Source organism: Apodemus sylvaticus, chromosome 1 (assembly GCF_947179515.1).
Source record: "Apodemus sylvaticus chromosome 1, mApoSyl1.1, whole genome shotgun sequence".
Lineage (NCBI taxonomy): Eukaryota > Metazoa > Chordata > Mammalia > Rodentia > Muridae > Apodemus > Apodemus sylvaticus.
This window is the reverse complement of record NC_067472.1, coordinates 24,736,968-24,758,547: the sequence shown is the minus strand read 5'-3', so window position 1 is coordinate 24,758,547 and position 21,580 is coordinate 24,736,968. Positions and strand designations below refer to the sequence as shown.

The 21,580-nt window shown below is 41.0% G+C and overlaps 1 protein-coding gene and 1 pseudogene across 9 annotated transcripts in view; one reads left to right on the top strand and one right to left on the bottom strand.

Moving 5' to 3' along the window:
- The window catches only part of Cpeb3 (cytoplasmic polyadenylation element binding protein 3), a 185,448-nt gene that overhangs the window by 92,502 nt on the left and 71,366 nt on the right, over positions 1–21,580 (bottom strand). For all 9 annotated transcript variants that reach the window (XM_052186656.1, XM_052186680.1, XM_052186657.1 and 6 more), the window contains exon 4: positions 15,495–15,551. In XM_052186656.1, coding sequence (XP_052042616.1) covers positions 15,495–15,551 — 57 coding nt within the window. The remainder of the gene's footprint in view (positions 1–15,494; positions 15,552–21,580) is intronic.
- LOC127684410 (60S ribosomal protein L17-like) lies at positions 18,708–19,295 on the top strand (annotated as a pseudogene).

The following is a 21,580-nucleotide window of genomic DNA, read 5'->3' as shown; positions in this document are numbered from 1 at the left end:
CAGGCTTTCGGGAGACTGAGAGGGAAAGAAGTGCGAAAGATCACCATGGGGATCTGAATTAAAGTTTTCTTTATTAAAGTTCATGATGTTTATAGATTCTTCTCATTTTTCATTTCTGAATAATGGGTTCCTGGTGGCAGGGCAGCATACAGAATAGACAAGCAATTTAAAAAGCAATCTGAGACACTTAAATTTATTTCTGTCCCTCACTGAGAAATTTGAATATGCTCTACCCTGGCTCTAACCAATATTTCATCTGTGACACCTATGGCACCCATGGCATTTCAGTATAGAGCTAAAACAGAATGCTCACTGTGTGCTTCATGTGTATGTGTGTGTGTGTGTGTGTGTGTGTGTGTGTGTGTGATCTAGTGTGACATCCAAGTTTACGGCTTTCCTTTGTTGTTTTAGTTTTGGTTTTGCTTTTGTTGAGACAGGGTCTCACTATACAGCTCCAGCTATCCTGGAACTCACAGAGACTTGCCTGCCTCTGCCTCAGAGGCACCATGTCTGGCCCACTATGCCAGCTCGCTCATGCTTATGCTCATGCTCACTCTCTCTCTCTTTCTCTCTTTCTGTGTGTGTGTGAGGGGGGGGGAGGGAGGGAGAGAGATTCAATTAAATGCTTTTCCAACATGAAAGCTGCAGATGACACTTATGACACAACATCAAGAGTTCAAATCCGGTGGGGGAGAGCTCAGACGGTCAGGTACTGCTGTACAGCGTGAGGCCCTGTGGGACTTCAGGACACCCACATGAAAAGCTGACTACGTGTGCCTATAATCAAAGCACAAGGGAAGTCAACTAGCCAGGCAAATTAGTGCCTATAGGTTCATCAGGAGACCCTGTCACAAAAAATAAGATATGCCGACCTCCGCCTGCCATATACAGACGTGTACCCTCATGAGCACTTTTGCACATGCACACACGCAAGACTGGACAGTCTGTGAACAGAGGCCAATCCAACAGCCATTTAAAACTTGATAAACTTGTTTATGTGAGGACTATTTGTAAACAGTTCAGTTAGAGCCAAATGTTTCCATTAGAGAAAGGTAATAACTTCTGAAGAATATGGAAATAAAATACAGTGCTTTCCTTTAGAAATATATATAACTTTAAGGAAGAATATTGAATATAAAAACTTCAAATGAGAGATAGGAGAAATGATGTCATTATATTATAGTCTTTAAAAACTTGGAAAACCAAAAACTTCATTATCAGCCATCACAAGATAAACCACATTAAAAAAAATCCCACAACAATACCAGGGAGATCCTGTGTGTCGATGCTTCTAAAGGAGCAGGGGTTAACATACGCTCCTCCTTCTTCCACTTATTGTTAAAACCAATTAAAGTATACAACTTGAAAAAAAAAAGGCAAGTTGTAGTTCAGCCTCACTGAACCTCACTGTTTAATCACAGCCTCAGAAGGCAGAGTAGATAGATAGATCTTCAGGATAGCAAAGGCTACTAGTGAGACCTTGTCTCAAAAACAAAACAAAGGAGAGGAGTGGCTGTAATCACATATTCAGGCTGTCCTGGTTTATACAGTAGATCGCAGGTCCGTCTGAGTTGCCTCCGCTCTCAAATGCTGGGATTACAGGTGTGCATAGTCCTGCTGGGATTACAGGTGTGCACATGGCATGACTGATTAATCTTTATTCATGCACTATCTGTGAATACATTAATATAGGAGGATGCATCTTTTTCTTATATTTACTTCAAGAACTTACTTTTGAAGCAGGGCCGCGTACTAGAATACCCAAGGGCTTGGTGCCCGCCAAGCATACACTGGACTACACCCCCATCGTTGATTTTTTTTTCTTAAATTTCTGTGTGAGTCCATATTTGTGTGGCGCATGTGATTCTGTGTGGGTCCAGAAGACACTCTTGGGTGTCACTGCTTAAGTATTGTCCACTTGGCTTAGAATTAGACAACTGTCCAGCCATGCACAGGGATCCACCTGCCTCAGCTTCCCACAGCCAGTATACAAACTCCCGCTGCCACAGCCACATTATTTACATGGGGGCTGGGGGTCAAACATAGGTCAGACCTTGCAGGACAAGCACTGTACCAATAAACTAGCCCTAAATGGTTTTAGATTTTTTTATTCTGGGTTATATATACAGAAACGGGTTTCACTGTGATATTTTCAAATATGCATACCCCATGTTGCCTTGCTCTTGTCCCATACTGTCTTCCTCTGCCTCTCCCTCTTGCTGGTCTCCTTCCTGTACCTAAATAGTTTATTCTCTCTTGTTCCTCCCTTCTTCTCTCTTTAGACATCTTTGCTTCTTATAGTCCTCCTTCTTTTCCATTAGTGGTAGTAGTGGTGTGTGTGTGTATGTGTGTGTGCGCGCACGTGCGTTGATTCTACATGAAAAAAAATGTTCTTCTAGGATGGGCTTATTTTACTTAACATAATGATTCATTCATTTCCCATGTGTCATAATTTCACTTGTCTTCATACATGAAATTTGATTTGAAATATGTGCCACATTTTTAGAGTACAGGATCTTACAATGTATCTCTGACTGTCCTGCAATGTTCTATTTACACACTCAAGAGATCTGCTTGCCTCTGCGGTGCTGGGATTAAGGGCCTATGCTATAATGCCTGTGGTCCACATTTTCTCATCTATCAATGGACACTTAGACTGGCAGCAACAAACATGGATGTGTCTCTACCTTTGTGGAATCCAGACTTAGAATTAGTATTCCTGCTAGGTAACTGCTAGATAATACTATGAAGTTTTGGGTTTTTAGGAGCCTCCATGCTGAGTACCACAGGGGCTACACAAATTACGCTCCCATCAGCCATGTACAAGGGTTCCTCACATCTTTGTATCTGTCCTTTGAGACAGGGTTTCTCATTCTGTAGCCCAGGCTGACCTCAGATTCCTTCCTCTGTGCCGCTCAAGTGGCAGGGACACACGTGTGAGTCGCCACACCAGGCGATTTTCATTTGTTTTCTTGCTGATGGTCACTTTGCCGGCAGTAAAATCAAGGCAGTTGTAGTCTGCATTTGTTTTATGGCTGCGTTTGTTGAACACTTCCCTGGGTATTTATTGGCCATCTGCAGTTCTTCCTTTGAGGTGAGGCGTGCCCAGTCAACTTGTTACAGCCATTCATTGTTTGGATGAGGTCTGGTTTTTTTTTTTTTCAATTTTGTTCAAATTCTGGATATTAATCCCCTGCTGGATGTACAGCCAGCAAACAGGTTTTTTCCTATTCTACAGGCTGTCTCTTCACTCTGTTAGTGCTTTCTTTTGCTTTGTAGAAACTTTCTAATTTCATACAATCCCTCCTGTTAACTCTTGGGATTATTTCCTAGGCTGTGGGAATCCTTTACAGAAAGTTGGTGCCCATAGATTCCTATGTTTTCCTAAACAGTTTCAGAGTGTCTTTCATACATGTAGCCTGAAAGAGTAAGGGTCTTGTTACTTTCCTTCACATGTGGATGCCCTGCTTCCCCAGCACCATATTTTGAAGTTGCTATCTTTTTTTCCTATGAATATTCTTAATTTATTTTATGTGCATTGGTGTTTGCCTGCATATATATATATATATATTTGTGTGAGGGTGTTGAATCCCCTGGAACTACTGTTATAGGCAGTTGTGAGCTGCCATGTCGGTGCTGGGAATTGAACCCAGGTCCTCTGGAAGAGCAGCCAGTGCTCTAACCACTGAGCAAGCCCTCCCATGTATATTCTTGATTTTGTGGCCATACCCTCATCTCTGTTGGTTTGAGACTAGGTCTCACGTAGTTCAAGCTCAAGCTCATGTTAAACTCCCAATCCTCCTGCCTCCACCTACAAAGTGCTAGAATGACAGGTGAACACCATTATGTCTGGCTTCCTATTTGTTACTGTGCTTAAGCCAGCAGTAGTCCAGGCTACCCTCAAACTCATGGCAATACTTTTGCCATGACCTCCAGGGTTCTGAGATTACAAATCTACACGATGCTTGGCCTGAGTCCCCTATTCCATTCTATTGGTCAGCCTAAATACTACTTTTGTGGCTGTACCATGTCTAGCTCTGTAAAATGGTCTGAGATGGGATATTGTGGTGCCTACAGCATTGCTCTTTCTATTCATGATTAACTTGTGAGCTCAGAGGAATTCAAGGATTTTTTTTCCTTGTTCTGGGAAGAATGCCATTGGAATTCCAATGATGCCATCACTGAGTCTGTAGATCCTTTTTGGTAATACAGTCATTTTCACAATATTAAGGCTGCCAATCCATGAGCACAAGGATAATGTAAAAATCCGTCAGTGCTTTTTATATCATGATTAGGCAGCAATGGGGTCTCAGTGCACACACAGGTGAGAGTGAGGGGAAAATCTCGCCACACATTTCCATGGGTCCTGGGGACGGAGCAAGGCCACCAGGCTTGCAAAGAAGGGCCTTTCCCATGCAGTGGTTGCAGCAGCCTGCATTTCCCTATTTTAACGGTTTCATTTTAGACATCTTTCAGTTCTTTAGTTAGGTTTATTGCAGTATTTTAGGTTTGTTTTGTTTTGTTTTTTATTTTTCAGACTGTCTCACTATATAGCCCTGAAACTTGCTATGTAAACTAGAGTGGTCTGGAACTAAGATCTCCTGTATCCCCTTCCTGAGTGCTGGAATTAAAGGTATATTCTACCACGCCCTGACCTACATGTTGATTTTATCCTATCTTTCTTAACGTGTTTAGCAGCTCCGAGTTTCCTTAGGAGTTTTTAGGATCTTTGAACACTATCATCATCATCATCATCATCACCACCGTTATTGAGAGAGGGTTCTCTGTGTTATCCATGGCTTTCTTGAAACTCACTCTGTGGACCAGACTGGCCTAGAACTCAAGAAATACACCTACCCTTGTCTCCTAAAGATGCTGAAAGCTTAAAGGCACTCACCACTAGGCCTGGTTCCTGAACTTTAATTCCTATCAACATTCTTTTAAAAATTACTTATTTTACATGTATGATGGGTGTTCTGCCTCCATGTATGTATGTATACTACACTAGCATTTGGATTCCATGCATTAATTGTAATAGTCTATAAACTAATAAATATATCTGCCATGCTGTTTAACATGCATATCAAAGTTACCACAGGGAAAATGCTACTTGGCTACTTTCCTTCTTATCCTGTCTCAAACAAACACAAAAAGCAAAACCCCCTTCTGTGCTAGATATGACAAAACAAGCCTGAGACGCCAGCATCTGGAAGGTACTGGCAGGAGGAGGAGGAGAATTCCAGGTCATCCTTAGCTAGCTACTTAGCACCTGCCAGGACTGCACAGTCCTTGAGAATAGTCATTTGAAACACAGCCTCATGTAGCCATAGCTAGACTCAAACTTCCTCTCCAGTGGAGGAAGCTAGAACTTCTGACCCTCCTGTTCTACCTTCATGAAGTCTGGGAATATGGGGACTCAAACCCAGGACATCCTGTGTGATAGGCACCCACTCCACCAACTCATCTATATCCTGAGACCAGCACTCATTGTGTGTTTAATTGGCAACTGAATTTTTAAAGGATTTTTTTTTTTTTAGTTGTGTGATGTGTGTTTGCGTACCCTCAAATGCTGGAGGCCTCAGATCCTCCTGGAACTCCAGTTAGAACCGGCTGTGAGCTATCTACAAGGTGGGTGCTGGGGATAAAGCTGGGCCCTGAAGGCAAGAACGCTGTGTTTTCTGTGCTGAGCCCCTCTCCACCTACCATCAGCATGCTTTTTGAGACAAGGTCTCCTTGTGTTGCTCTGATTATTCTAGAACTCAGTGTAGACCAGGCTGGCCTCAAACTCAGATTGCCCTGCCTCTCCCTCCAGATAGTTGGGATGAAAAATAAGTACCACACTACACCTGATTCAAACAATTTTTTAAATCACCATTTTAGTAGGCAACACATTAAGTTACAATCGATGGACTGGGACTATAGCTGGCACTAGAGTACTTGCCTAGCGTGCGTGAGGTCCTGTGTTCAATCTTTGCTTACTTACACGAGCATACCCATGCATGCACACACACACTCTTATATGCAAACATCTAATGCTGTCTTATAGCTTCTACCAGAAGTTAGTCATAGAAAAATTCTACATAAAAGCTTAAGGTTAAGACCAAAAATTTCCCATTTGCTTCATCAGACTGTAAACACCCAAAGAACAGGAGGGTGAGGGTTGTCACCAAATGTTCCACTTGTTTCTTCATTGTTATAGTAGCTGAAAAGATACTTTCAGTCCAAAGATTCTCAAACCAAGCAAACAATAGTAGAGAAGGTAGAGTTCTCCATAAATACAATGAGCACATCTTTATCTACTACATTCACACTTTATTATAAGTTACTTGAGTATTTTAAACTCCTTTTCCATTTATCTGATTCTAATCCATCTTTCTTAGGAAGACTTTTTCATTTCTTTATAAACTTCAAAAATAAAAGTAATGATTAACAAGCATGGTACTAATATTACTGAGATACTTTATAAGGAGAATTCCATTGAGTAAAATAGTTTTAATGTTGAAGTGTGCTGAAGAAAACAGAGGATAGTCTATTGATGATCTATGTCCCTGGAACTGTATCTGAGTGATCCAGCATCGAAATGGCCTGAGAATTTGAATACTACAGAGAAAGGCACTCAAATATTTAGCTTTTGGCCCAAGGTAGTAGCACATACTTCTGCCCCACCCCTAGGCTGAGGCAAGAGAATCAAGAGCTTCAGACCAGGGTGTGTTATGGTGCCAAGACCTTGCTCAAAGAGACAAAAACAAAAGCTGGAGCATTTCAATAAGCAATCTTCTCCAGACCTCTATGCCAAAAACCTTATGAGATCTCTTCAAACTTTATATAAATCTTCAATTTCTGATTACTTGAGCCAATCAACACGTGCTAATTCTACAGTTATGAACCCCCAAACAGTGAGGTGAATTACAAAGAGTAGACAAGCACATGGATACTGGTATGTTCAGGAGTCAGCAGCACCAATGCTGGACCCTCTCCCTGGTCAGTGTTCCATGTTCTCTGCCTCCTGCAGGGCTTCTCTCACTAGAAACAAGGGCTCCTTCACAGAAGAAAGTTACCAAAAATAACGTCGTTGGGAGTTTGAGAACAGTGACAGCCACAAAAAGAAGTTCCTCATTTGCCCCATACCTGGCCTGACTCCTAACCTGAATAAAAGCTACTTTCCACTTGGCTGAAACACACAGTGAGAGAAACATCCGTGTTAAAATCACATCCCACAAATGGGCAAGTTCATGCACTGTTTGTCTGTGACTTATTTCACTTACATGTTTTCTAGGTTCATCCATGATGTTGCTAATGATAAGATTTCTTTTTTTTAATTTTTTTATTCGATATATTCTTTATTTACATTTCAAATAATTTCCCCTTTCCTGGCTCCCCGCTCCCTGAAAGTCCCATAAGCCCTCTTCCCTCCCCCTGTTCCCCAATCCACCCCTTCCCACTTCCCTGTTCTGGTATTTCCCTACACTGCTGCACTGAGCCTTTCCAGAACCAGGAGCCACTCCTCCATTCTTCTTGGACATCATTTGAAATGTGGATTATGTCTTAGGTATTCCAAGTTTCTGGACTAATATCCGCTTATCAGTGAGTGTATACCATGATTGATCTTTTGAGACTGGGTTACCTCACTTAGGATGATGTTCTCCAGCTCCATCCATTTGTCTAAGAATTTCATTAATTCATTGTTTCTAATGGCTGAATAGTACTCCATTGTGTATATATATTTTCTGTATCCATTCCCCCATTGAGGGACATCTGAGTTCTTTCCAGCTTCTGGCTATTATAAATAGGGCTGCTTCATTTATATTATTTTGTGTGTGTGTGTGTGCATATGTATGTACGTATATTGCACACATGCATGCCAAAGTGCTTATGTGTAGGTCATAGGACAATCTGAGGAACTGGTTCACTTTCTACCATGCAGATCCAGGGACTGAACTCAGGTTGCCAGGGTTGGCACTTTACCTGCTGGGTCAGCTCACTAGCCCTGGTATTTCATTATTACTTTTTTTTTTTTTTTTTTTTTGGCAAAGTAGCATTCTACTGTGTCTTCATATCTCACCTAACCTTTGATAGATACCTGGCTACTATGGATAGTGCTTTAATGGTCATGGGCATGCAGATATGATTTCCTTTGGAGCTATACTTTTGACTGCAGGGTCATGTGACAGTTCTATTTTTAATTTTTTAAAAAGAACACCCATACTAGAGCTGTACTACTAATGGTTGTGCTAGTCAATGTTGACCATTGTCAAGATTGGGGATGTGTGTATGTGTGTAGGGGGGGGGTGCTCTTCTCCACATTCTGCCTAACACTGTCATTTTGGTAAGAGTTATTCCAACAGAAATGAAATACCACCTCCTTATGGTTTGGATGTGCAATTCCTGAGTTAAGCAGTAATGAGTTTTGGACTTTGTCTTGTTTTTAATTCCTATTGGCTATTATGTGCATGTCTTCTTATGTGCATTTACACACATATTACTGTGTGTGCACATGTGTAGAAAGAAACTAGAGGTTGACTTCAGGCGTCTTCCTCAGTTGTTTCCCACCTTTTTTTTTTTTTTTTTTGACTTGGTTTTTTTTGAGACAGGGTTTCTCTGTATAGCCCTGGATGTCCTGAAACTCACTCTGTAGACCAGGCTGGCCTCGAACTCAGAAATTCGCCTGCCTCTGCCTCCCAGAGTGCTGGGATTACAGGCGTGCGCCACCATCGCCCGGCTTCCCACCTTATTTTTAAAGGCAGATCTCTCACTGAACTGGAGCTCACCAGTTAGGCTAGAGTGGCTAGCCAGAAAACTTCAGAACTCCTCCAGTTCCTGTCCCCCAGGGCTGGGATTATAGGTACATATTGCTGTGGTAAGGTTTTATATAGGTACTGGGGATTGAACTCAGGTCCTCATGCTTGCATGGAAGCATTTTACTAACTGAGGCAACTCTCCAGCCCTGACTAGGTTTTTATGTGTGTTCACACTCATGTGTGTGAGTGCACATGCATGTTTGTACACATGTATTTGGAGGACAGATGTTAGGGTCTCTCTTTGGCCTGTGGCTCACCAATTAGATAAGTCTAGCTAGCCAGTAAGCTCCAAAGATCCACCTGTTTCCACTTCCCTAGCTCTGTGATTACAAGTGCATGCTATCATATGGGGCTTTTGTGTGGATGGTGGAGATTAAGTTCAGGTCCTCAGGCCTATGTGGCAAGCGCTTTACTAACTGAGCCATCTTCCCAGCCCCTAGTATCTCTGTATCCAGTCCTCTAGCCCCTGGTATCTCTGTTCCTTCTCCTACTGGCACAGGGTGGCCTTGAATTTGCTCTGTAATCCAGGCTGGCTTGAATTCATGATCCTCCTTTCTCAGTCTCTTGAGTCTATGGGATTACAGGCCTCTGCCATCAGCCCCAGAAATAATCAGATTTTTGAACATTTTCATCACAAAGAAATGGTGAACATGTGAATATGCTAAGTATCCTGAATTTTCATACTGTATACCAGTATCAAAGCATCACAAAACATCACATGTCTATTATACATATTACATCCCTGAAAAAAAGTAAGCATTTTTCTTTTCTAGTCATCAGTGTAAGCAAAAAAAGGTTGAATTTCTTTGTGTAATGTATACAGGTCACATACATATATCCTCTTCTGCAGCACTGGGAATCAAACCAAAACTTTGCTCCTGGTGGGCAGCTGCTGTATCACCTCATCAGCTACAGTCTTAAAATATGTTCTCTGTTGTTCTTCACTGAGTAGAATCAGCATCATGAGAGGTCTTTGAAAGGTTTACCGATTAAACTCTGAATTTTTAATTAATTACATGTGTGGTGAATGCTATAAACAGGAAATCCAGGATACACTGTTTGTATATAAGTGGAGAAGGCTCAGGAAGTCCATAAGGAGCAGTAACAACTAGCTGGTTCCTACATCTTTACTATGAGGAAGAAAATCAGCCCCTGTTACCAAGGGATTTCAGAGAAGAGCAATCTCTTCTAAATGCCATTAAAATCAGAAGACAATTTCAAACTTAACTTATTTATAATGTTCAATATCAAGCTATGTAGACCAGGCTGGACATACTATTTTTCAGAGAGAGAGAGAGAGAGAGAGAGAGAGAGAGAGAGAGAGGGAGGGAGGGAGAGAGAGAGAGAATGAGAATGAATATGTAAATGAATGAGGGTCTTAACAATAATAAAAGAAAAGGAATTTTTACACAGGTACTGAATTTCTGTGTGTGTGTGTGTGTGTGTGTGTGTGTGTGTGTGTAGTATTAAAGCAAAAAGAAGCACCTTCAAGCTGAAGGCAGGAACCTTTGTTCCTGGTTCCAACCTGTCACCTTGGTTAAGTCCTGCACAGCTTCCTGAATGCCAGTTTCCCCTCTGTAAAGACTCAGGGGCACAGGGGCGGCCCTGTCACATTCTCCTAGGAGACACCCACACCCGTGCTTTCAGCCTCTCCTCTTACCACTTGTGCCTGATCCCATACTAAAATATCAGGCCCCTTACAGTAGTGTTTTAGAGTATCTATCCAAACCTATTTCAAATGTATTTTAAAAATCATATATTTCTCTAATTACTACTTACTTATCTATTACTTATAATGTGTTCACATTATACTTGTATTTTTTTAAGATTTATTTATTTATTATATGTAAGTATACTGTAGCTGTCTTCAGACACTCCAGAAGAGTGATCTCATCAGATCTCATTACAGATGGTTGTGAGCCACCATGTGGTTGCTGGGATTTGAACTCAGGACCTTCAGAATAGCAGTCAGTGCTCTTAACCACTGAGCCATCTCTCCAGCCTGCCCCTCCTTTTTAAAAAAATTTTTAAGGTATACTTGTATTCTAATTCCTAAGTCTGCTCAGATTTAGAAAGAAGCAATGGGTATTTTGTCTACAAAATTTTCAAAATCTCAAAGAGTTGGGAGTCTCAGAAAAATTATTTCACTATCATATTATCCTCTGAAATTATTTTCTGCTTGGTGTGGTAGTTTATGCCTTTAATCCTAATAGCCAGAAAGCAGAGGCAGGTGGATCTCTGAGTTCCCAAGACAGATGGAGCTACATAGCAAAATCCTGTCTTAAAATAAATAAATAAATATAATGAAATTATTTTCTTTGCTGGGTACTATATTCAACAACCACAATCCCACTACTCTGGAGGTAGAAGCAGAATTATTGAGTTTAAGGCCAGCCTCAGCTACATAACAAATTCAAGACCAAACTGAGCTACATGAAACCCTCTCTCAAAAAACAAAAACAAAAACAAAAAAGTCAAAAGCCAAAACCAAACCAAAACAGGGCTGGAGATATGGTTCACTCCCTAAAACTGCTTGCCTTACAGGTGTGAGTTCAGTCCCTGGCTTTGAACATGAATTTGACCTTAAATTGGTTGATTTGGACAGCCAAAGTTATACAGCAAGACCCTGTCTTAACAAAACAAAAAACATTTGTTACACTTATCACTCACAGTAAGCAAAAATAACAACAATGTGATCACCAATTTTTAAAAAATTCCACTAGGAATTGTAGCAAAGCTGGCTTTCTTCCTGTTCTGGCGCAAACACATCATGTGCTCAGCTCCCTCTGCCACTTCCTCTCAGCTGAACCTCCCCAAGGAGCTCCTACTCAGCAAAGCATGAGACAGACGGAGGGAGAAGCAGCCACGCAGGAGTCTGCCTAACTCAAAATGCACAAATAACCTTCAAATTTTCTCTTTCAACTTAACAAATGCACTGTCAGCTCTCAGTTCTAACAACACAGAGAGGCATCCACACTGTCAAGGCATCAGTTAAGAAGGGACTTGTGGAGGGCAGCGTTGGCTGGCATTCCAAGCGCCTAGGGCGTGGCCTACGGATGGGATGTTCGGTGGTCAGGGAAGGATTGGGGCCTTCTCAAGAGCTCCGTGCCCTCCCTCTCGGATGTTCTTCTTTTACTGCGGTGCCAGGTGATAAAGCCCAGGGCCTTTTAGGCTTCACCCTCCCCAGCCCCCCACTCCCGTTTAAGATGCTAACATCTAGAACTCACCAATCTCCAACTGCCTTGGGCACTCTGAAGAGGACAAGGGAGGCTAAAGGACCGTCTGTCTGTCAGCTTTCCTACTTACCTCTAACTTCAAACAGTAATGGCAACTTGGAAGATATCAGAATGAAATGACAAGGAAACCTTTTAAATGACAGGCATCCTAGCACATGCCTCTAGTCCCGGCCCTCTAGAGGCTAAGGCAGCAAGACCGATGGCTGGGAGTTCAAAGTCAGCCTGAGCTACATATTAAGACTCTATATCAAAAACAAAACAAAACAAACAACAACAACAACAACAAAAACAGGCACAGTGGCTCAGAAGCAGGAGGATCATGCAAATTCAAGGCTGCCTCAAAAATAAAAATAATCAATATAATATATATTTTATTTTGGAACTCTAACATGCACATCGAGGGAGAACTTTAGCAGGCAGCTATAACACTGAGGCAAGAAGCAAAGGCAGAGCACGAGCTTGCTCGACAAGACCCTGTGCTGTGTGACGGCCATCGTCATGATCACTACCTGTTTTACAGGTGAAGAAATCAAAGACAAAGAGGAGTCAAAACTGAAGCCCGAAGGCTGTGAAGTTCATACAAGGTGACATAAGATGGGCCAGACCTGAGATACGGCCACCACAGCTATCTTAATTCCATGCTGCGTGGGCAGGCGTCCTGTGCGACCCTGGCCGGAAGGCCCACCCCTACCTCACCCGTTCCCTCAGCCTATTTTCAACTGCGAAAGGGAATACAATCCCGAGGAGTAAACGACATACCCTCGGCAGTGATGCCTTAAGCTGATACTGAGCATTCTGGCTCTGAACATGAGTTTGACCTTAAATTGGTTGACTTGGACCAGTTATAGAGGTACTTTTCTGAGAGGAAAAATTACCACAATTCTATGGAAGGTCACGATTGCCAAAACAGCTGCATACTCACAGTGCAGAAAAGCACAAATCTGCCTGATACAAATATTACTACAAAGGTAGCCAGGGCACCCTCAGAGGCCTCCCTCCTTTCCTGGCAGGGAAAAAGATGTATTATGCACACTTAGTGTCCCTGGAGTAAGAATACACAAGATGGTTCAATGGATAATTATTAGAGCAGCAAGTGAACATATCCCCCACTCTAGAGGAGAGGACAGACTTGTTGTCCATGGTGGGAATGGAGGAGCTACAGTTAACGTGCTTCCTCCACTCCACCTTTCCACAGTGTCACTGTGCAGCCAAGGCTCATCTTTAACTTGCTATCCTCCTGCCTCAGCTTCCCAGCTGCTGGGATTACAAGTATAAGCCACTGACAAATCATTTCTCCTATGTCCTATGTTTTCTTAGCCAAATGCAGTGTAATCTCAATTTAAAGCATGCTTTCTGTCAGAAATTAGAAAATAAGAGATGTATACTCTGGAATCTATACTATCTTTGAGGCTCTCCAAACAGGAACCATGCAGGGCATGGGTCAGGGCTTGTCACCAAGCAGTTCCAGTGATTCCCATGTGTTTAGGGTATGTGTCAGATCCAAGGACATATGTGGGTATTTTAGCTGTGTATTTTAAATGGGTATATATTTTAGAGACTGTAAAACTTGTCTTAAGAAATCTAATAGTATTTCAAAATCCTTACTCAAGAAAGGGACCACACACAGCCCTACACTTCCTCAGTATGTCCCCTGTGGACCAGGAACTGGCCTGCATATCTGATGGGATAAGAGGTCACAAGTTGGTGTTAGTCACTTGACAAAAGAGAAAACTGCAATTCTGAGTGTCAACAGCTCCCCCAGGCCTCCTGACAACAAACAATTTCTATGTAGGTTCCTTAGCAAAGTTTTTGGTCTATAGATACTGGAGAGGCAAGCTGGCACTGGGCAGACACTTCTTCCAGTGCTTTTGTTTTTGGAAACAAGGTGTGGAGATCACACTGTCCTCTAAGTTATTCTACACTGAGACAAGGTTTCAGGCTATGACTTGCCGTTGGCGACTTTCATCTCACAAGGAGCACTGGGCTCCATTTTGAATACAAAAACACAGGCAGGAGTTCGGCAGCTTTCTGGTCACATAGATACCATGTCTGTCTAGCACCGCCCACGAAGCACAGACTGATACCTTATTCCCCCCAAACCAAAAAAGGTGCTGCCTATAAACTGATAAAGAAGACTGGGAACATATGAGCACACAGATATATATTAAAATTGGATCAGAGAAACCAGGCCCAAGAATCTATGGAATACATCAGAACAAAGAGTAAAAGTCCTCCACCTGGATTCCATAAGGATGAGTATACCCAACAGTGTGACGGCACTGGTCTGTTATCTGACCACCCAGCTGTGCTCAGGGACCCATAGGCTGAGAGCTCTCGGCTGTCCCTGGGACTTCATTTCAGCTATAGCCCCAATGGTGATGCAGCACACTATAGCTGTGGCCCTTCCATCACCTGCCCATTGGCTTCTATCATATGCTCTCCTTCTAGGACCTCCATGATCTTATACCTCACCTTTGCAGCCCTGCTCAACCCAGAGACCTGTGGCTTGGCTCTGTATACCTGGAGCAGCTCTCCAACTGAGTCCTTCTATCTCTAGCTTCCAAAAGGACTGCTTCTGTCTGTGCTAGCTCTCTTCCTCTGCCTCAGGACTGCTTTAACTCCAGGACTCTGCTGGAGCCCCATTAACCCTTTTCTAACCTACAAATATACATGTTTATAGAAACATTTACTGTGTGGTGTGCAGTGAGTGATATGAAGTATTCAGGCACAGTTCTCTTACATCATAGTCTCAAACAGCCTAAGCTGGCCTCAGGCTCTCTACATAGTGAGTGTAACCTTGAACTCCAGATCTTCTCCAGCCAGTATTATAGGTATGTCCCCACCCCTCGCTCACCAGATCATTGAGCAACACAGCAACATTCTGGGTAATATTTTTTTGTGGCTCTAGAATATAACCCCATAATTATACTGACCACTTTTGACCAGCCAAGATGCTATGCTGACATCTATAATATACAAAGCTCATCAAAATCCCTAAATGTCCACCTTGAAACATCTATGAACTATTTACCACAATGAGAAAATTGAGTTATGTAATAATTAGCTAATTTATTCACTCAGGTTTTCTGCCTCCTCCCTCTCCCTACACTTCTCCTTTTAATACTTCACCTAGTGGTATAGAGAGGAGCTGGCAAATATTTCCCGTTACTAATGTAAAATTTCACTTACAAACACAGACAGTAGGTCAGATTTGGCTCACGGGGTTGCGTTCTGCCAAGGCTGGTTCAGAGCAGCAAGTTTTCCAGCATTTGCTTACTCAGAATTGCAGGCCTACTTGACAGTTAATGCAAACAAATCCATCCTGAAACCTTCCCACTTGTACAGCATAGCAGTCTATGCCACGATCAGCGAAAGGTGACAGTGAAAGTCTAATTAAGCAGAAACTGCCAGTCGCAAACCTGATGGATACTTTTATAGAGTATTTCGTATGAAGACTTACTGTTAAGTGCCATAATGTTATCAGTTCCTGGATGGTGGAAATTTATTCCCATGCGTCCTGGAAAATAAAGCAATTTTATCTTAAGTACAAAGAAAACATTGTTCAATATAATTATTTCAAATACACTGCAAAATATAAACATTACAAAACATTACAGATTAATTTATAGCATTGCTATCAAGGCCAAAGCATTTACAACAACTTTTAAATCAATTCATAAAACACAGACATAAAAAGTCTTAAAACAAAGCCAAAGTCTCAACACAAAATACAATCAAACAAAAAGAAGCTTCCATTATAGTCTGAAATTTGTACATCTCCAATATTAAAATTTAAACAAGTCAAGTTCCTGAATTAGCATTTTATTTAAACAATCATTTATTCATGCCCTTCAAATTAAGGCATCAAAAAGAAATTTAGAGAAGTATATAAACATGAAGTTTAGAGAGAATAAAAAAATAGTTTCATAATGCTCAAAAATACAACATAATTACAAGAGGAGGAAAGTAAGATGGTAAACGTGTCTAGATAAAGTAGGGAAAGACTGACATAAAACCCTGAGTTCTAAAGTTGCCCCAACTCCTGTTTCAGGGCTTTGGTCTGTATTGTGGGTTTGGTTTTTGGGTTTTGGGTTTGTTTGTTTTTTGTTTTTGTCTTTTATGACTATGTGGCCCTAGCTGATCTAGAGCTTACCACACACACCAGGCTAAGCCTCTGACTCACAGAGATCCGCCTGTCTTTCCTTCCCACAAGCACTGGGATTAAAAGCATGCACCACCATGCCTGGACCCACAACTAACTGCTCTAGTGACAAATGTGACTTTCCAGACTTTCATCTTTATGAATAATGTGGGAATTGAAACTTCTGAGCACATGGGTTGATTTCTTATTTTGTACACCTCTGAGATTAAGAGTAGTTTTTATATTTTTAATGGACTGGGAAACCGAACTAAAGCAAAGAGGCAATAGAGGCCTGTGTCCTGTACACCCTAACCTTCACAAAGACTGAACACTGATCTGTAAGATCGTAAGTAGAATGGTATACTGGGATAAAGCGTGGACGCCGTGGGGGATGTGTGTGGGGGGGGAGAAGGCAGAAGGACAGAAGGACAGAAGGAAGGATTCCGAGGCACAGAGGGAGAGGTGCAGAAGTAAAGAACGACAGATGCAGGCATTTGCTACTTTTTTTCATTATCAGAGATAAAATGGATGTAGCAGAAAATAAAAATTAAACTCAGAAGAGTCTTGTATAGGAAGAAAATGTACTATGTAAGATTTCTTGACCAATTCCTTCAACAAAATAGGTATCAGTAAAACTAGGTGTGGTGGATCACCCTGTAATCTAAGAACTTGGGAGACAAGAAAAATACTGGGATCTCAAGACCAGTCTAAAGTTACAGAGTAATACCCTGTTTCAAACAACAAACAGTCAAAAAAGATACTAAAATAGTAACTAGGGCATAATTTCTATGTATTTGACTCTGTAAAGTTTTCACATATAGTTACTTCAAGAGTTACTTTTAGATGTATTCTACCAATGAGATATTTCTACAGCCATAAAAATATGTTCATTTTATTTTATAGCCACTACTTTAAAATATCAATCATAGTTGGGGAAGGATAGTATATATATATAAAGCTAAAGATAAAGGCTTCAAGTTTTTCTGTTTTGTTTTACAACAAATACAGTTTGATATATAATTATCAAAGGGCCAGTTTTGATTTTTTGATTTGGTATTAAACTCAGTTTCTGGGGACTGGAGGCAAACATCACAATGCCAAGCTCAATACCAGGGGAAACAAAATTAAAAAAACAAAGTCCTCATTCAAATTCACCACTTTTATTAGGGTGTGTGGGTGTGTGTGTGTGTGTGTGTATGTAAAAGAAGGGGAAAAGATCAATGCATTGTCAAAGAATAATAAAGGAAACTGTCCTAAATATAAGATTTCTGTAGAAAAACTATTTCATATTAGCTACAAGCTAATTACTAGGTTTAAACGTATCCCATTGTTGAAGACACATTTCTTATAATTCTATTAGTAGCCGTCCCCATGACTTCCCATGGTTTTCTAATTCTTGGGTCAATTTGGAGTCTCTGAAAGTTACAGTCTGTATCACATGCAGGGCTTCCTCCCACCATCACCTTGATCAGAAACTACTCACAAACATTTGTTACAATAACAACCTTGACTCAATAAGAGAATTTACATTCTGGTTTCAGTTAAGTCAATGTTCTTTACTCCAAAACTAACATCCATGAACACTAAAAGTGATAGCCTCTAATTCTGCTTCATCATAGTCTAGGGTATTAAACACAACAGCCAGTTGCTGAAGTCTACATAAAATCTTATCAAGCCTTCAAACTCACTGTCCATTAGAAGTTAAGGAAAAACAGAATCTCTTTACTTAGAAAATGGTACACATCAATAGCCCCAGCATTCAGGAGACAGCGGCAAAGTAAAAACCACAAGCTCAAGGCCAGCCTGAGCTGTACAGTGAACCCATCTCAAAAAACAACCAGCCAACCAAAACAAAAAACAAAAACAAAAAAACAAACAACAGTAAAATGAAAAAGTCAAGAGATAGTGGTACACAGGAGAAATCTGTGAATTCTCAGCCAGTCAGGGTAACACAGTGAGACCCTATTTAAACAAAACATGAAAAGCAGGACTGTTTCAGTCTTTAGCCCGTGAATATTCTGAGGACAGGTTGGGTCCTTAAAAAGCACCGAGTAGTCCTTAATATTACTACAATAAAAAGGGTTTGTCAAGAACATCAACTAAACTCAATTTTAGTTGATCTTCATTCAGTTTAATTCCTGTAACAGAGAATTCTAAGTTTTGCTGACACTGCATCAAATAACTGGTCTATGTTTCTGGGATAGCATAGCCCTTTTAGCTTCCAAGTTTGAGCACAGCTACATGCCCTTTTGGGCTCTTTCCTGAGGATTTAGAAATCTCACCTTGTAAAGGTGTTATCATTCTCTGTCCTTACTGGATACTTGCAACTCTGTCTTTTTTTCTTCCTTTTTTTTTTTTTTTTTTTTGATTTGTTTTTTTCGAGACAGGGTTTCTCTGTATAGCCCTGGCTGTCCTGGAACTCAACTCTGTAGACCAGGCTGGCCTCAAACTCAGAAATCTGCCTGCCTCTGCCAGGCGTGCGCCACCACTGCCCGGCTATTCTGGCTTTCTTAAGAAGCAGAACAGCTTCCTGTAAGTGGCCAGGGGTGACCTGTGAAGATGGTTCGCTACTCTCTTGACCCAGAGAACCCCACAAAATCATGCAAATCAAGAGGTTCAAACCTTGATTTACTTTAAGAACACTCGGGAAACTGCCCAAGCCATCAAGGGTATGCATATCGGCAAAGCCACCAAGTACCTGAAGGATGTCACCTTAAAGAAACAGTGTGTGCCATTCCAGCGGTATAATGGTGGAGTCGATCGGTGCGCCCAGGCCAAACAGTGGGGCTGGACACAGGGACGGTGGCCAAAAAAGAGTGCTGAATTTTTGCTGCACATGCTTAAAAAATGCAGAGAGTAATGCTGAACCTAAGGGTTTAGACGTGGATTCTCATTGAACACACCCAGGTGAACAAAGCACCTAAGATGCGCCAACGAACCTACAGAGCTCATGGCCGGATTAACCCATACATGAGCTCCCTCTGCCACACTGAGATGATCCTCACTGAGAAGGAACAGATTGTTCCAAAGCCAGAAGAGGAGGTTGCACAGAAGAAAAAGATATCCCAGAAGAAACTGATGAAACAAAACCTCATGGCCCCGGGAATAAATTCAGCATAAAATAAATGCAGATAAAGTAAAAAAAACAAAAAACAAAAAACAAAAAAAAGCAGAACAAGAGGCTCCGACAGTGTCTTGTAGGTAGAGGGTATCACTATTTGCAAGAAAAGCTCCTTAGTTTTTACCATTCCTGGACTTCTCCCTAATTTTTTTCAATGAATTTTGGATAAACAGGAACATAAATCTTGTGAAGAGCTCGGTGCCAATGCTCAACCCTAGAATCAATAACTTAAATGGAATCTAAATTTTCTGCTAAATAGAATGGTTTATTTTGAACAGTTACATATGAATTTTTAGGTTAACTCTTCTTTATCTTAAGCTATAGTGTTTAGAATATAAAATGTAATCTATTTTTATTGAATAAAAATTAGAATATGTGGAAAATAAGATCACAAAGACAAACACAGTCAGCTTTTATGTGTATCTTTAGTGTGGAGAGCATGCATGAAGCATGTAACCATCTCATGGTCTTCTCTTAGGATAACGTACAGCCAAACCTTAATACTTTAAAAGGATTTGGGGAGAGAAAATGTGTCATGGCAGAGAAAAGCCTGATGCTCAATTCAGATGGGGACATTTCTTTTTGCTTCATTTTGTCCAACAAATGCTGCTGCTGTTGAATCAGCTGTGAAAACAGAAGCAAGTATGTGACATCTGGTGATTCTGTTACTGCAGTCTGGTGCTGCCAGTGTGACATTCTGTCACCTGTCCATGAGTCTGCTATTTTTAAAGTGTTCCTGTCAGCTAGCTATCTTTTAAGTACAGTGTAAAGTATGAGATTCCAAAAGCCCGAGGGCGTCCTTGGTCTTACTAAGCTAAATGACGATAGGAAATAAATCTTGAGACTGCCCCACTTTGCCCACATCTCAGGACAGAACAGACAAGAGTCAGGATGGAGACAGAGGGTAGAGAACGGAAAAAAAAATCACATCTTTATAAATTTGATTTATTCATATTTTTAAAATCTACCTTATTTCAGAGCCCAACAAAACCCATACTTTAATTGTCCAAAATTACAAGCTGAAAATTTTAATTCATGATTACTACTATGAAAGCCATTTCTTCCGCACACTAGCACATCTTTCTCTAATCACCCACTACCCTAAAAAAGTACTTAAACAGCTACAAAGAAAATGCCAGTGCTTCAAGAAAATATTCTACTAGATTTTTTACCTATTTTCTTTGTAAAGTTAGAGATATACTTCTAGAGAAAAAGTACCATAAGGCATAAAAATATGATATGTTAAAAAACAAAAAAACAAAAAAAAAACACCAAAGAAAATCCAGTAAAGTTGGATGTGGTCTCAAAGGCTGAGGCAGGAGATTCTTGAGTTTAAGGCAGGCTGACTCCACAGCAAGATCTTGTCTCAAAACAACAGAACAGGGGATGGTGGAGATGTTGAGGCTGGTGAGAAAATCACCAATCACCTCAACTCAGTACCTGAGAACAGATTCCTACAAGTTCTGTTGTGAACTCTTAAAAAATATATATATAAATAAGTTATTTTTTAAAAAACTAAATTTCTTTTTTAAGGTAATGGCAAAATCTGGTACTATAATACTATAGATCTGTTCCAAATAACCATTAAGCAAAACCATGAGCTCAGAACTGAAATCAATGGACAATTTGGGGCAAGTTTTTGTTTTGTTTTGTTTTGTTTTGCTTTGTTTTGCTTTATCTCCCGGAAGGGTAGGCGGTCCTGTGGGCTCCTGTCACAAGGTTCCCAGCACTGGGGCTGTTGCTGTATGTGGCCATCACATTGCGGTTCCCATACATTCTTAAATCCTTTGTCCTTGTTTCTTTAATTAAAGCTGTGGCTCATCTGAACTAGACTTTCAGAAGTTAGCATCCAGGTATAACCCTCCTTTTATAACTGCTAAGTGATGAAAATGCTACATCTTAAATCAGGCAAGATAAGGTGAACCTTTAGCTGAGGCTACAAAGGAAGCTGAGGCAGATGGCTCTCTAAGGAGCAGGAGTCCAAGGGTAGCCCTGGTGAACAGCTAAGTCTCCAAGAGAAGAAAAGGCTGAGAACGTCTAGACAAGAGCAGTCACTACCAACTCAGAACCTGCCATGCCCTTGCAGTATGCAAGCTTGGTCTTTCTGTCTTTCTTCATTTTAGGCGCTAGGAACCAAACTGAGGTTCAATACACTTGGCAAACTGAGCTGCAAGCGTAACTCAAAATTGGACAACTTTGTAAAGGATAAATTGACGTAGGCTGAAAGAAGTTGGCATTGAAATAAAACTAAGTAATGATTCAAGCTACTAAATAAACAGCACAT